Source organism: Microtus pennsylvanicus, chromosome 14, assembly GCF_037038515.1.
Source record: "Microtus pennsylvanicus isolate mMicPen1 chromosome 14, mMicPen1.hap1, whole genome shotgun sequence".
NCBI lineage: Eukaryota > Metazoa > Chordata > Mammalia > Rodentia > Cricetidae > Microtus > Microtus pennsylvanicus.
Window position 1 is genome coordinate 30,818,230 of NC_134592.1, and position 14,892 is coordinate 30,833,121.

The 14,892-nt window shown below is 42.6% G+C and overlaps 1 protein-coding gene across 3 annotated transcripts in view; it reads right to left on the reverse strand.

The window, feature by feature from the left end:
- The window catches only part of Ylpm1 (YLP motif containing 1), a 76,434-nt gene extending 63,997 nt beyond the window's left edge, over positions 1-12,437 (reverse strand). For all 3 annotated transcript variants that reach the window (XR_012907703.1, XM_075948034.1, XM_075948033.1), the window contains exon 1: positions 11,422-12,437. Coding sequence is in view for 2 of the 3 variants with exons in the window: in XM_075948034.1 (XP_075804149.1) it covers positions 11,422-12,288 (867 nt within the window). In the remaining variant the exon portion in view is untranslated. The remainder of the gene's footprint in view (positions 1-11,421) is intronic.
- Positions 12,438-14,892: the final 2,455 nt, after the last annotated feature.

Below are 14,892 nucleotides of genomic sequence, written 5' to 3' on the forward strand. Positions count from 1 at the left end.
AGCATGCACTTAAATCCTGAGTTCTATTCCCAGCACGGAATAAAACCAAGAGGGTAGCATATGTCTATTATCTTGGCACTCAGGAAGTGGAGGCAGAAGGATAAGAAGGTTATGAAACAGCAAATAGGATAAAAGCCTAGTTACTTAAGTTTGATCCCAGGAATCTGCATGTAACAGAAGAGAACTGGCTCTACTAAATTGTCTTTCAACTTTCACATGCACCACAGTACATGTGCCCATATCCAGACAGACACATGGTGTGTAGGAGGTACTTCTGTCTATGTGTTGCTGTTATTGGTTAATGAATAAAGAAACTGGCTTGGCCTATAGCATGGGAGGAGGAAGGCGGAGTCAGAGAGAAATCATGGAGCCACTAGAGACAGACGCTGGAAACTTTACCAGGAACTTTACCCGGTAAGCCACAGCCACATGGCAATACACAGATTAATGGAGATTGGTTAAATTAATATATAAGAGTTAGCCAATAAGCCGGGCGATGGTGGCGCACGCCTTTAATCCCAGCACTCGGGAGGCAGAGGCAGGCGGATCTCTGTGAGTTCGAGACCAGCCTGGTCTACAGAGCTAGTTCCAGGACAGGCTCCAAAGCCACAGAGAAACCCTGTCTCGAAAAACCAAAAAAAAAAAAAAAAAAAAAAGAGTTAGCCAATAAGAAGCTAGAGCTAATGGGCCAAGCAGTGATTTAATTAATATGATTTCTGTGTGATTATTTCGGGGCTAAGCGGCCTCCCTCCTACACACACACACACACACACACACACACACGCACGCACGCACGCACGCACGCACGCGTGCACCTGCACTGGATTTCTTAAAAGGTTAGAAGTTCAAGGTCATTATGTTCAAGCTTAATAGCAGCTCAATATATTAATATTTTGTTTGTTATCTAACGAAGTTTGCATAAAGATCAGAGTGCAGAGCTAAGCTACTAGTTAGCCATAGAGGCCAGGCAGCTGGATCTATGTTGAGTTTAAAGCTACCTGGGCTACACTAGATTGATCCAGTCTCAAAGAGCTCACACCTTTAATCCCAGCACTAGGGAGGTAGAGACAGGAGTCAAATGGCTGGGTAGAGAGAAGAATATAAGGTGGGAGGAGACAGGAGCTCAGACGCAGTCTGAGGATTCCTGGAGACAGGATCGCCTCTTCAGTCTGAGCATTGGTAGAGGCAAGAATTCTCTGGTAGCTGACTGCTCCACTTTTCTGATCTTCAGCATTAACCCCTATATTTGACTCTGAGTTTTTATTATTAAGACCAATTAGAATTCGAGCTACAGTAAGATTAGACAGGTCTACATGGAGAATCAGTCTCAAATAGGGAATGCAGAGCTAGAGACAGTGTACTAGTTAACTAGTTAGAGACAGTGTAACTAGTTAAGAGTACTAGTTACTTTTCAAAAAAAACCCTGGATTTTCAGTACACATGTGGTGGACCATATTCATCTATAACTCCAGTTCCAAAGGTTCTGATACTATCTTCTGGCTTCTATGAACACCTGGCATCCACATGGTTCACAGATATTTATGTACCCAAAACACCCATATACATAAAATACTTTTTTTTTCTTTCTTTCTTTCTTTTTTTTTTTGAAACAGGGTTTCTCTGTGTAACAGTTATGGCTGTACTAGAACTCACTCTGTAGACCAGGTTGGCCTCAAACTCACTGAGATCCACCTGCCCCTGCCTCCCAAATGCTGGGATTAAAGATGTGTGCCACCACTGCCCAGCAAAATAATATTTTTTAAAAAGGACAAAGATATGAAAAAGCAAAGCAACTGAAACTAAGAACACTCTTCATTTTTATTTGAGAGAAATTGGCCTCAAACTCTTGCCTGTCTTCTGATACTAGCAATGGAGCCTGGGCTACCATATGTGCTGGCTGTTTCAGGTGCTTAAAGGATACAAAGATGCCAACTCTTTCACAAGTTAAAAGTTGTAGCTACAAACAGGAAGATCTATAGATATAATCCCTGTACTCCCTGCCCCGTGGGTGAGTGAGTGTTAGCCAGAAGTTAATGTCAAATACCTGACTTTCTCCACTTTATTTTTTGAAACAGGGTCTCTCATTGAACCTGGAGCAAGCCAATTCTAAGCTCTGGCTGGCTGGCTGGCTAGCAAACCTAGGATCTTCCTATTTTTGCCTCCTCCGTATCTGCTGGGATGACTGGTATCTACCACACTGGCTTTTACATGAGTACTGGAAGAAGGTCTGCCCATGAAACAGGTACAGATTCTTTAATAAAGAACCCAACCTTTGCTTATGCCTCCCATCGTCATCTTAGATCCAATCCAGTATGTAAGCCCTGTTAGGGTTTAAGTATTTGTTGATTCACTGATGGTATGCTTTGTTGGTCATTTTCTATTTATTATAAAATCTATAAGCAAGAAACAAAACTAATCAGTCTTACCATTAGGTTTCAGCATGTTTCTCAAGTTCTACAATGAATGAGAATGACAACACTCAGAAATGTCCTCAGTGACCTCAGGAGAAGAGTGATTATCTCTCTTTTAGAAAGGAAGTGCTGGGCTGTGGTGGAGCACGCCTTTAATTCTAGCACTTGGGAGGCAGAGTCAGGCGGATCTTTGTAAGGCTAGCCTGGTATACAAGAGCTAGTTCCAGGATAGTCTCCAAAGCTACAGAGAAACCCTGTCTCAAAAAAACCAAAAAGAAAGAAAAAAAGAAAAAGAAAAGGAAAATGTCATGTCTGGCCTTGCTAATAATAGACGAGGAGCCACTTCTTCTGAATGTCCAGAATATAAGATAATTTCATGTCTTGGTTTACAGATGGAGGAACATCACAGCATATATGATTACTTTTACAGACTGAATGGGAATTGGAGAAAATTCAGCAAGTTAAGCATTTATTGTGGAAATACAAGGGCCTGCATTTGGATTTACAGCACCCATGTAAATGCAGATGAGCATAACTCACTTATAATCCCAGCACTTGAAAAACAAACAAGCTAGCTAGCTAGACTAGCCAAACCAGAGAGTTCTGGGTTCAATAAGAGATTCTGCCTCTATATATGTGGTAGAAACCTGAAGAAGACACACAACATCAACTGCTAGCTTCCACAGCACATGAATACAAGCAGACACACACTACCATCACCACCATCCAAAACAGAGACTGAAGGAAGGGATCTGAGACATAATGAACTATTTGCCACAAATATTGTTACTAATAAAGACATTGATTTATTCAGGTAGCACTTACTGACTACCTGCTACTGGCAGAACAATAAAACCAAGGAAAATGGTTTTGCAAGGAGGGTCTGTGTCTGTGTGTGCATGCAGAATAATATTGTAAAGTTACTATCCCTGTCTAGGTTATTACCAACACCCGAAGTAATGACTATTCTCTGTGCAGATCTTAAGATGATGGGGAAAAAACTTGCATATTCAATCAGACATCTACTTTTGAAATTGATTGAAAATAACTATTTTTAAAATCATGACATTCATATTCTCCCTTAGGAACTAAGGTCACCAGGTAAAGTTTAGAAAAGAATGTGCCTTTACTTCATGACTTTCTCTAGGTCCTGCCCTCACTCTCTCTTGCTCCCCTCCGGTTACAAGTGTCTTGAAAGAGTGTCTACTCACCATCCCATCCTCACTTTCCATCACTCCTCAAATCAATGCAATATGGCTTCAGTCACTATGAAACTGCTCCTGCCAAGGTCAATAATAATAATCTACATGTCAGTAGGGTAAAGATAACCAGAAATCTTCATCTTGCTTGACCTCTTGGCAGTACTGGACACATCTGGCCACTCTCTGCTCCAGAAAGTGTGTTTCCTTCACAATCTAAAGCACTAAAGGTCAATTTGACCTTTCTCCACTGGTTATTTGGATTGTGATTCTGAGGCTAGCCACAACGTTCTCTAGTCCCCATTCTTACTCTGCACACACACTCCCCCTGAGGAGCTTATCTATAATATATCTTAGAATACCATTTTTATACGATTAATTCACCAGATTTGCTTCTGAACTCTATGTCTGAATTTAACTTTCACATGAATATCTCCATTTGGAATTTATGCTCAAGGACCTCAAACTAAATATGCATAAAACTTAACTCATATTTTCTTCATCATCCCTAAGCCTTTCCTCCATTCTCCTCTAGGCTTTCCTAGAGGTACTATTAACCACTCAGCGGTCCACCCCTAAACCCACAAATCCTTGATGTCTCCTCCTTGCTATGACTACTCGAGTAATTTCCAACTGGATGGATTCTAGCAGCTAAACATGTCTTAATCTTTCTGTTCTTTTCATTTCCACTAAAACCATTCATATCCAAACTACTACTAATAATAATAATTCCTAGATTACATAACAACTATTTACCCTAAATCATTCTTTTGCTTTTCAGTTTTCCTCTCCACACTGAAAACAGAGCACACTTTCAAAATCACCAAGCCACGGCTTGGAATGACGGCTCAGAAGTTAAAAGCACTTGTTGCACCTTCAGAGGACGTGGATTTGGTTTTTCAGCACCCACATGATGGTAACAACTGTGGGTAACTCCAGTTTCAAAGAATTCAACATCCATTTCTGGTCCTTTGCAGGCAAGGCATGTATGTAGGAATGCGGGCAAAAACGTTTATACACATAAAACAAAAATAAATAAATCTGTTTTTAAAATTTCAGGACTAGAGTGATACTCTGTGGTTAAGAGCACTGGCTGCTCTTGCAGTAAAACCAGGTTCGGCTCCCATCACCCACATGGTGGATCACAACCATCTGTAACTCCAGCTATAGGAGATCTAATCCCCTCTTCTAGCTCCACAGATGCCAGGCATACAGGTGATGCACAGATATACATACACACGCAAAACACCCACACACATAAAATAAAAATAATTTTAAAAAGTTCTAAATGCCAAACGAGGATGGGAGGTACAGTTCAGTGGCACAGTGATTGTCTAGTGTGTTTGTGCACCACTAAAATAAAATAATCATAATCATTGTATCAGTCTTGCCTATATAAAATCCCTCAGTGGTTAAATACCGCCTTTGAAATAAAATCTTCAGGGGGCTGGAGAGATGGCTCAGTGGTTAAGAGCATTGCCTGCTCTTCCAAAGGTCCTGAGTTCAATTCCCAGCAACCACATGGTGGCTCACAACCATCTGTAAAGAGGTCTGGCGCCCTCTTCTGGCCTTCAGACATACAGACAGAATATTGTATACATAATAAATAAATAAATATTTTTTAAAAATCTTCAGCTGGGGGGGCTGGAGAGATGGCTCAGAGGTTAAGAGCATTGCCTGCTCTTCCAAAGGTCCTGAGTTCAATTCCCAGCAACCACATGGTGGCTCACAACCATCTGTAAAGAGGTCTGGCGCCCTCTTCTGGCCTTCAGACATACAGACAGAATATTGTATACATAATAAATAAATATTAAAAAAAAATCTTCAGCTGGGCGGTGTGGCGTGGGGGAAGCAGAGGCAGGCGGATCTCTGTGAGTTCAAGATCAGCCTGGTCTACAAGAGCTAGTTCCAGGACAGACTCCAAAACCACAGAGAAATCCTGTCTCGAAAATACAAAAAAAAAAAAAAAAAAAGAAAAGAAAGAAATAAAATCTTCAAAGAGCTTCCCCCTATTACATGCCTATTATCTTTAACCTGTGCCGTCAGAGACCCTTACTGAACATTTTTTTTGGATAATTCCTACCTACCTTTTAGGTTTCATTCATTCATATATATATATATATATATATATATTTTTTTTTTTTTTTTTTGAGACAGGGTCTCATGCTGTCTTGTTGTAAAAACTAGCCTTAAACTCTGATGATCCTGATTACTAGGAGAATGGGGTATGCCATTAGGCCCAAGTAATTATCACTTTATAAAGGTAGCCACTTTAACTAGGCTAGAGCTTCCAGCCACAGCTACGGCCACTCATTTAAAAGATACCCATTCTTCACGTTCAATGTATACAAATCACTGTGGATACAGCAGCATGTATGAGTGTTAGTACAAGTCTGTAATCCCAACTCTCAAGAAGACAGAAGGATCTAGAGTTCAGGATCACTAGAGTTCAGGATCATTCTTGGCCATGTACCAAGACCAACTTGGGCTACAAGAGATACTGCCTCAGGGCTGGAGAGGATGGCTCAGAGGTTAAGAGCACTGACTGCTCTTCCAGAGGTCCTGAGTTCAATTCCCAGCAACCACATGGTGGCTCACAGCCATCTATAATGAGACCTGGTGCCCCCTTCTGGCATGCAAGCATACATGGAAGGAATGTTGTATACATAATAAATAAATAAATCTTAAAAAAAAGGAGATACTGCCTCAAAAAATCAAAATAACAATAATTAAAAACTTTGGGGGGGGGGCGGTTTAAGACACAGTGTCTCTAAGTAGCCCTAGCTGTCCTAGAACTCACTTTTTAGACCAGATAAGACTTGAATTTAGAAATATACCCACCTCTGCCTCCCAAATGCTAGGATTAAAGGCGGTCCACCAACCTCACCTTTTCTAGTTTCTTATAGAAAGGCTAATTATTTTACACGTTCTAATCCCATGGCATCCTTAATTATTAAAACAAAACACACCGATACCAAGTACCTCTACTTGGTACTCCACGTCACCATTTTATCTCTAGCACCAAGACAGGATTTCACACTAGATGCCACCTCTATAAACTACACTCAATGTCAGCACTTCACACGAGTTATTTGGAGAACAAAAGAAATAAAGCCACAACTCATGAAAAAGACTACCATACACTTTAATTAGTCAACCCATTAAAAACAGAAAAGCTAATTCTTCAAAACGAACAGATCATGAAAACATCAATGCTTTACTCCAGTATCTATAAAACACATGGGAAAACAGCCAAGTATTGGTCCCTATACTAACTGTATTTCTAATAAATAGCTCTAGCTCACAAATACAAGTTTTCTTCACATAATTTCATATACTAAGTTAGGAAGAAATTGCAGAAGGAATTTAAAATCACATTGCTGAAAATGCCAATGAAATAATTTACTTATGCAGAGACCATCAATGTGTGAGTCACCAAATGCAAGACTGACAGAAGTTCAACAGTGCTGGACCAGACTGCCCCCGCGCAAATCCACTGACCAAGCTCATCATCAGAAGAGTGGGACAACTAAGCACTCTCATGTCGGGCACAAATACAGACCACGCGACACTTACGCACTATACTTGGCAAATAACAACTTGAACTTCAGCGTAGTGTTTTGGAGCTAACATCTAATTTATAAAAAGAAAATAGAAGACTCAGAATGTAGGATGATCTAGAGGACAACAGATTTCTCATCAAATTCAGGGGTATACAGTAAAAAAATAAATAAAATAGGAAACTTTGATCTGGATCAAGGGTCCTCAAAGAAGGGTGGCTCTTCCCTCCAGAAATGATTGTGATGTATCTAGCAAGTGGGCCATTGTTAGAGATATTAGTAACCAGTCTGCAATGAACAGGACAAACATCCCTTAACAAAAAGGTCCCAAATGTTTATAGTTTTGAGTCTGAGAAACCCTAATCTACACAGTAAGAATCTTCTATTTATCCTTGGATCTTAATTTAAACAAATCAACAAAATATAACTGAAACAGGAAAATTTTAATAAGGAATTCCTTTGAATTCTGCTAGAATGAGACAAGAGGGAAATCTAAAGGGATTAAGTGTTAGACGATATAAAAAAGACTTACACTTTTATAATGTGCTTAACCTAAAAAAGATCTTGGTTCAGCCTGATGGTGCATGTCTTTAAGGTAAACAGAGGCAGACAGATTTCTTTAAGTCAGAGATCAGCCTAGTCTACTCTACATAGTTAGTTCTAGGCCTGTCAAGGCTACACAGTGAGGCTCTGTTTTATTTTTTAAGAAATGAAAGGTTGCCTCCACCCCCTTTTTTCTTTCTGTTTAAAGCTAGGCACCTGAGGCCTGAAAGATGGTTCGGCAGGGAAGGACCTTTCAGAGAGCCAGACCCCACAGGTGGTCCTCTGCTCTCCACATGGACACAGCAGCACACTTGCACCCCTCCACTCCTGCCACACACACAATAAATAAAATGCAATAGAAAAAAAAACGTTTTTGCAGGGTAGTGGTGGCACATGCCTTTAATCCCAGACTTGAGAGGCAGAGGCAGTTGGATCTCTATGAGTTCAATGTGGTCTACAAAGCAGATTCCCAGGACAGTCAGGGCTGTTACAAAGAGAAACCCTGTCTCAAACAAACACAAACAAACCAAAAACAAACAAACAAAAAAAACAACCAAACAAAAAATATGGAAACACTGGAGATAAGGATGTAGCTTTGTAGTACAATACTCAATTAGCATGCTCAAGGCACTAAGGGCTTGATCACAGTATGGAAAAAAAGGAAAAAAATGACCATTAAATGGCAATCTAAGATTTGCTTTAAAATGTTTTAAAGCTTTAATTCCAGCACTCGGGAGGCAGAGGCAGGCAGATCTCTGTGAGTTCGAGGCCAGCCTGGTCTACAAGAGCTAGTTCCAGGACAGGAACCAAAAGCTACGGAGAAACCCTGTCTCGAAAAATCCAAAAAAAAAAAATGTTTTAAAGACTACATCAAAATTGTAACACCTTTTAAAATGATGGGCATTTGTGATATTTTCTCTACATAATGTTTAAATCTTTCACCATAAAAAAAAAATTTAAAGCCAGATGGCGGTGGTGCACGCCTTTAATCCCAGCACTAGGGAGGCAGAAGCCGGGGCATCTCTGTGAGGCCAGCCTGGTCTACAAGAGCTAGTTCCAGGACAGGCACCAGAGCAACCTTGTCTCAACCCCCCCCTCAAAAAAAATTAGGGACAGCAGGTAAAAGCACACAACAAGCAACCCTAATGACCTAAATAAAAATCCCTTGAACTCCAACTAACTCCCCAAAACTCCTCTCATCTCCTGATAAACCCAATAAACCAAGTATCTCACTCTCTTTCTCCACCCCCTCCCCTTTTTGGCTTTTTGAGACAGAGTTTTTCTGTGTAGCCTTGGCTGTCCTAGAACTCACTGTGTAAACCAGGCTGGTCTTAAACCCAAGAGATCTGCCCGCCTCTGCCTCCAGAGTGCTGGGATTAAAGGTGTGCACCACCACCAGCCAGCATGAACCAAGAATCTTACATAAAGAATGATAACTCTTGACACTTACTCAACAATCTTTACAGTGGGTCTACAGGATGCACGGCACTGACGCAGAGAACTAAGATGAGCACAGCAAAGGCCTTACAATTTGAAACACTGAACCAAAGAACGTGGCTTATAGAGACTGAATTTTGAAATGTGCCTTGAAAGTATTCATTTAAAGGAAAGCAAGAAATGAAGGACACTGGGATAAATTCCACAGAAAACCAACGACTTCCCAGGGTGGCTTTGAACTTACTATGTAGCCTGAAAAGCCCTGAACATCTGATCCTCTTGCCTTTACTTCCTGAGTGCTAGGATTTCAGGTTTGTATTACTATGCCCAGTTTATACAATGATAGGAATATAATCCAGGGCTTCAGGAAGGCTAAGCAAGCACTCAAATGAGTTCTATCCCAGTCACAGGTAAGACCCTTCTTTACCTGGTCTACAGTCAGACCTGAAACTTCACCCTTCCATTACTTTCGTCTCTCAGCAAGAATCAGAAGTGCTGAATGTTCAAATCATTGAAAGAAGTTCATTTCAGATTAAGGCAGAGAACCAAAAGCAGTGTTCACAGTAAGTACTCACATTAAGGGTACTCTGATATGCACACCCTTTCTTTTAAAACGCCACAACTGGAGGTGTAGCTGAATAGAGCACTTGATCAGCATACCCAAGGCACAATAATGACAACAAGCCGAATATACAACTCGTTTGTTTCTCTACATAGCCAGAAAAAAAATCAGACTGAGGTCATAGTTTGGCTTGCATTAACTGGGCTTGGCTACAAAACCTTGGAAAACTCAGGATAGATGAAAAAAGAGAAGCCATGTAGCTCAGACTGGCCTAGAATTCATTATATAGCACAGATGACCTCAAACTTGCAATCCTCCTGCCTCAATATCCCAAGTACTAAGATTACAGATATGTGCCAATGCATCTAGCAACAAAGTGGAAATTCTATAGTATGAGGGGCAATGTGGAGGCAATAACCCTGATGAGCCGGTACAAACTTGGTGTAAGACAGTAAAACCACTCGTCCTACTGTTCCATCAGTGCCTCCTGGGCAGAACTTGTATCTCTTAAATACCAAACCACTGTAAAATTAAAATAATGTACACTTATCATCGGGCAGTGTGGCTCCCACCTTTAATCCCAGCACTCTGGAGGAAGAGACAGGACAATCTCTGTAAGTTCAAGGCCAGCCTGGTCTACAAAGTGAGCTTCAGGACAGGCTCCAAAGCTACAGAGAAACCCTGTCTCAAAAAACCCAAACCCAAACAAACAAAACAAGAGTTGGTGATGTGGCTGGCTGGAGAGATGGCTCAGCGATTAAGAGCGTTGCCTGCTCTTCCAAAGGTCCTGAGTTCAATTCCCAGCAACCACATGGTGGCTCACAACCATCTGTAATGAGGTCTGGTGCCCTCTTTTGGCCTTCAGGCATACACGCAGATATAATAAATAAGTTTTTTTTTTTTTAAAAAAAAAGAGTTGGTGATGTATGAATCAACTCCTAAAATGTACCAACAGATCCTCAAAGGATCAAGTATCTAGAGACCTATGGAGTCCACGTGAACTTGCACCATCAACTGGGGCGCTCATGCATCTTTTATGTGCTGAGAACTCACTTCTGGAAACTGATGGCAGCTCTCTTTGGACCCTTACATGTTTTGTTTGGTCTAGGAAATTAACTGGGACTAGAGAGACGGCTTAGTGGTTAAGAGCACTGACTGCTCTTCCAGAGGGCTGGGGATCAACTCCCAGAACCCACATGGCAGCTAATAACTGTCTATAACTCCAAGATCTGACACCCTCACACAGACATACATCCAGGCAAAACACCAAAGCAAATGAAATAAAAATAAACCATTTTTAAAAAATTAACTGGTCATAATTTATATGCATTTAAACACCAGTTTTGAGAATGTTCCTTTTTATACTGCCTCTCTCATGAAAATCTTAGTTTAAAAGGCAATTTTAAAGCAAAGCTCTTTGGAATCTAGAATGCTGGTCAAAGAAAACCAAGGCATATATCTGAGAGATAAATTAAAGGCCAACCCACCACTCTTCAAGAGTCTAGTCTTACCTTGACTGTTCTTTTACTAATACACAGTATATTAAAAAATCTGGCTTTCAGGCCTGACTCTTAGGGCTCTTTTGGGGTATGAATGAGCTAGTCGTTGTGTGTTGGAATTAGGGTAGGTGCTAGCTGGTCAAAGCCCCAAGGCCTGCTCAAGCAAGGCCTCCTAAGTGGAAGATTCAACTCCAGCAGGTGAGTTCTTACCTGTGGAGTCATTGTAGAGGGATCTGGCTCAGAAGCAGCTTTCTGTTCAGCATTCTTGTTCTTGGCCCCACTCTCCAAAGGCTCTTGCTGGACAGTGGTCTTATTCCCAGAAGGGACGGACGGTGGTGGCAGTAGTTGGGGTTTAGAATGGCCCAGGGAGGAGCGGGAAGGAGATGCCTGAGATGGGGGTAAGTAGGGCTGCGAATGGCTCAAATAAGATTGCGAGGAGGAAGAGGAGGAAGAGTAAGAAGGGGTGGGCGCCAGGTAGGGTTGGGAAGGTGGGGACTGGGAAGGGGACGGCTGAGCGGGAGGCAGGTAGGGTTGAGCGGAGGAAGGAGGGAAGTACGATGGTGGTGGCTGAGGTGGAGGCATGTACGACTGAGACGGGGGCATGTAGGCTCCTGGAGGTACAGAGGGGGATTCAGGAGGGGACTCCAGCTCCATTGGAACCAAACCAGGAGGCCCATCTCGGTGGTGGAGTATCTGGTGTTTGTACTGCTGCTGCTTCTGATAGCTGAGGGCTGGCCCGGGTGGAGGGGGCATCGGTGGAGGTGGCTGCTGCCAGTCTCCATAGCCGCCCCCCGGCATCACCGGCGGGGGTGGCAGCGGGGGCGGAGGAAGGTGGTGGGGCTGGAGCACGCACTGCATTTGTTCCTGGTGCATCTGCTGCAGCTGCTGGAGCTGCGCCAAGTGCTGCTCTCGGAAGCTCATGAAGCCCGAAGAGGAAGGGGCCGCCGCGGGGGCCGTCGAACCGGAGTACCCGGGCCCCGGCGAGGCCTCAGGAAGCGCCACCGGCGGCGGCGGCAGCGGGACCGGCGGCGGCGGATAGTGGTTGCTCCCGCCATACCGGCCCCAGTTCGGGTACATATCGGAAACGAAGGCGCGGAGCTCGTCCCGGCGCCGTTACTCGTCGCAACCGACCTCCAGGAGCAGCGGCGGTGACGGGGACAGCCGGAACTCGCGGCGCCTACAGGCCGCGGAGCGTGTGAACGAGGCGCTCTAGTGCGCCGGCGCTACCGTGCTAGGCCCGCGGTCGGAAAGGCGGGGACCGCACTGAGGCGACTACGCCTGCGCAGTAGCACCGAGAGGAGAACAAAGGCCAGATAGAGGGGACCTGGACGCGGCGACTCGCTGTTGCCGCCTTCCTTCAGGTTCGGAAAGTGTAGGCGGGAATAGACGTTGTCATGGAACCGAGAAACCATAGAGTCTCACAGCCGAAAGAAGTGATAGCGATCCCATCGCTCTACGGGTGCAGTTTTCAATGAGGGGGAAAGGGGAAGATAACCATTCGCTTTAGAAGCAGGAACGTATAACAAGAAGGAATAACTTCTAGTCAGAAAAATGTAGAAGTTATATGAAGAAAACTGCAGAATCATACCTGAGTATAAGATTAAACTTGAAATAATGGAGAGGCTTACAGTAATCCTTAGTAGAAAAGAGGGAATTTTTGTAAAAGTGACGCTTCTTTTAAGTTAAATAAATTGATTTAACTCAGTCAACCCAAAGTCCGACTGGGAATGTGAGGGCCAGCCACGATAAGCTAAGTCTGGGCAGGTCATCCAAAGGAAGTTTCTTTACTTCCTACCATTATCACCTGGGACTGTGGCCATCAATAAATTTAAATGGAGTCTGGAGTCTCAATAGTTTACCCTGAGACAATGCCCAAGAGCAGATCATCCAAAGAAAATTTCTGACATTCCAAGCACTGTAAATAGAAACACCTGCCAGCGCTTCACCAGGACACCCTTAGACAAATGTCAGCCAATCAGGGGTCCTCAACTTTACTACTACAAAAACCCAATCCGAATTGAGCCCAATACGTTGGACATGGGGAGAGACTGAGTTTGCAAACTTGATTAAAATAAAGGCTCTTTGCTTTTACATATGGGACTCAGTCTCCTTTGTTGGCTTTTGTGGGGACCCACGGACTTGGACCTAACAGGAACAATGGTGTGAAGAATATAAATGGTTTCGGGAGGAAAAAGTGTGAAAACAACACTAATTCTTTGCTTCAGGTAATATCTACAGAGACAGTGAGAAGAAAGAAATGAAATTAGACTGACTCTTTTTTAATTTTTAAATTAACTTTTAGTTTTTTTAATTATTATTTTATTATTGGTGTTTCAAGGCAAGATTTTTGTGTGTAACAGCCCTGGTGGACCAGACTGGCCTCAAACTCGCAGCAATCTTCCTGCCTCTGCCTCCTGTGTGCTGAGATAAAAGGCCTATGACACCACACATGGCTTAGATTGAATTTTTTTGCTATGCATTTATTTTATTTTTTTAGAAAAACAATCTTTTTTCATTTTACATACCAATTCCAGTTCACACTCCCTCCCCTCTTCCCATTCCTTTCACCTTCCCCTTATATTGAATCTTTTCTTTTTTTGTTTTTGTTTTTTGTTTTTCGAGGCAGAGTTTCTCTGTAGCTTTAGAGGTTGTCCTGGAACTAGCTCTTGTAGACCAGGCTGGCCTCGAACTCACAGAGATTCACCTACCTCTGCCTCCCGAGTGCTAGGATTAAAGGCATGCACCACCACCGCCCGGCTATATTGAATCTTTTAACAGGTAAAAATTTCTTGTTGGAGATTCCTCAAACCTAATGCAAAGCCAAGGAAAGGTAACTTAAAAGCTAATCTTCTAAACACTAGCAATAAGATATTAAAGTATTCCTTTGGTTTGGGTGATTGCTGAAAATTAGAGGTGGTACAGTGAATTCTGACTAAGGAAAAGAAAACTACACCTAATTTTATGACTAATAAATGTATCAGCATGTCAATTGTGTACCCTTGAATGCGTGACCTTGCTTTCTTTCTAGTAACCAGATTTTTATCTGTCTCAGGTTGTTGTGTGTGGTAGGTATGGGGCTAGGGATTCAGTTTCTTTCTTTTTTTTGTTGAAGTAGCATAGAAATACATAAGGTTGGGGCTGGAGAGATGGCTCAGCGGTTAAGAGCATTGCCTACTCTTCCAAAGGTCCTGAGTTCAATTCCCAGCAACCACATGGTGGCTCACAACCATCTGTAATGAGGTCTGGTGCCCTCTTCTGGCCTGCAGGCATACATGGAGGCAGAATGTTGTATACATTATATATATATATAATATATATTATATATATATGTGAATACATAAGGTTGCATGGCATGAGTATAAACCACCATGAATTTTCGCAACCCAGTCACATTTATCCCAGCTCAAGAAATAGCTGTGTGTTTGACTATTCCTGGGGAGATATGACAAGGTCTGCTCAGCTAGGAGAGGAAGCCCACTGCGGACCCAGACCGAAGGGTGTTTAACACCAAAGTTCAATAAAACGATGAGTTCAGTTGGTTTACTTAAAGAAATATGGGAGAGGAGATTCAGGAGCACAAATGACTTGGAAACAGCTGCATCACCAAGGCACATGGGGCAGCAGCTCACCAAAGTTGGAAACGCTGAAGCATACTGCACAGCCTACAAGCCGCTCAACAAG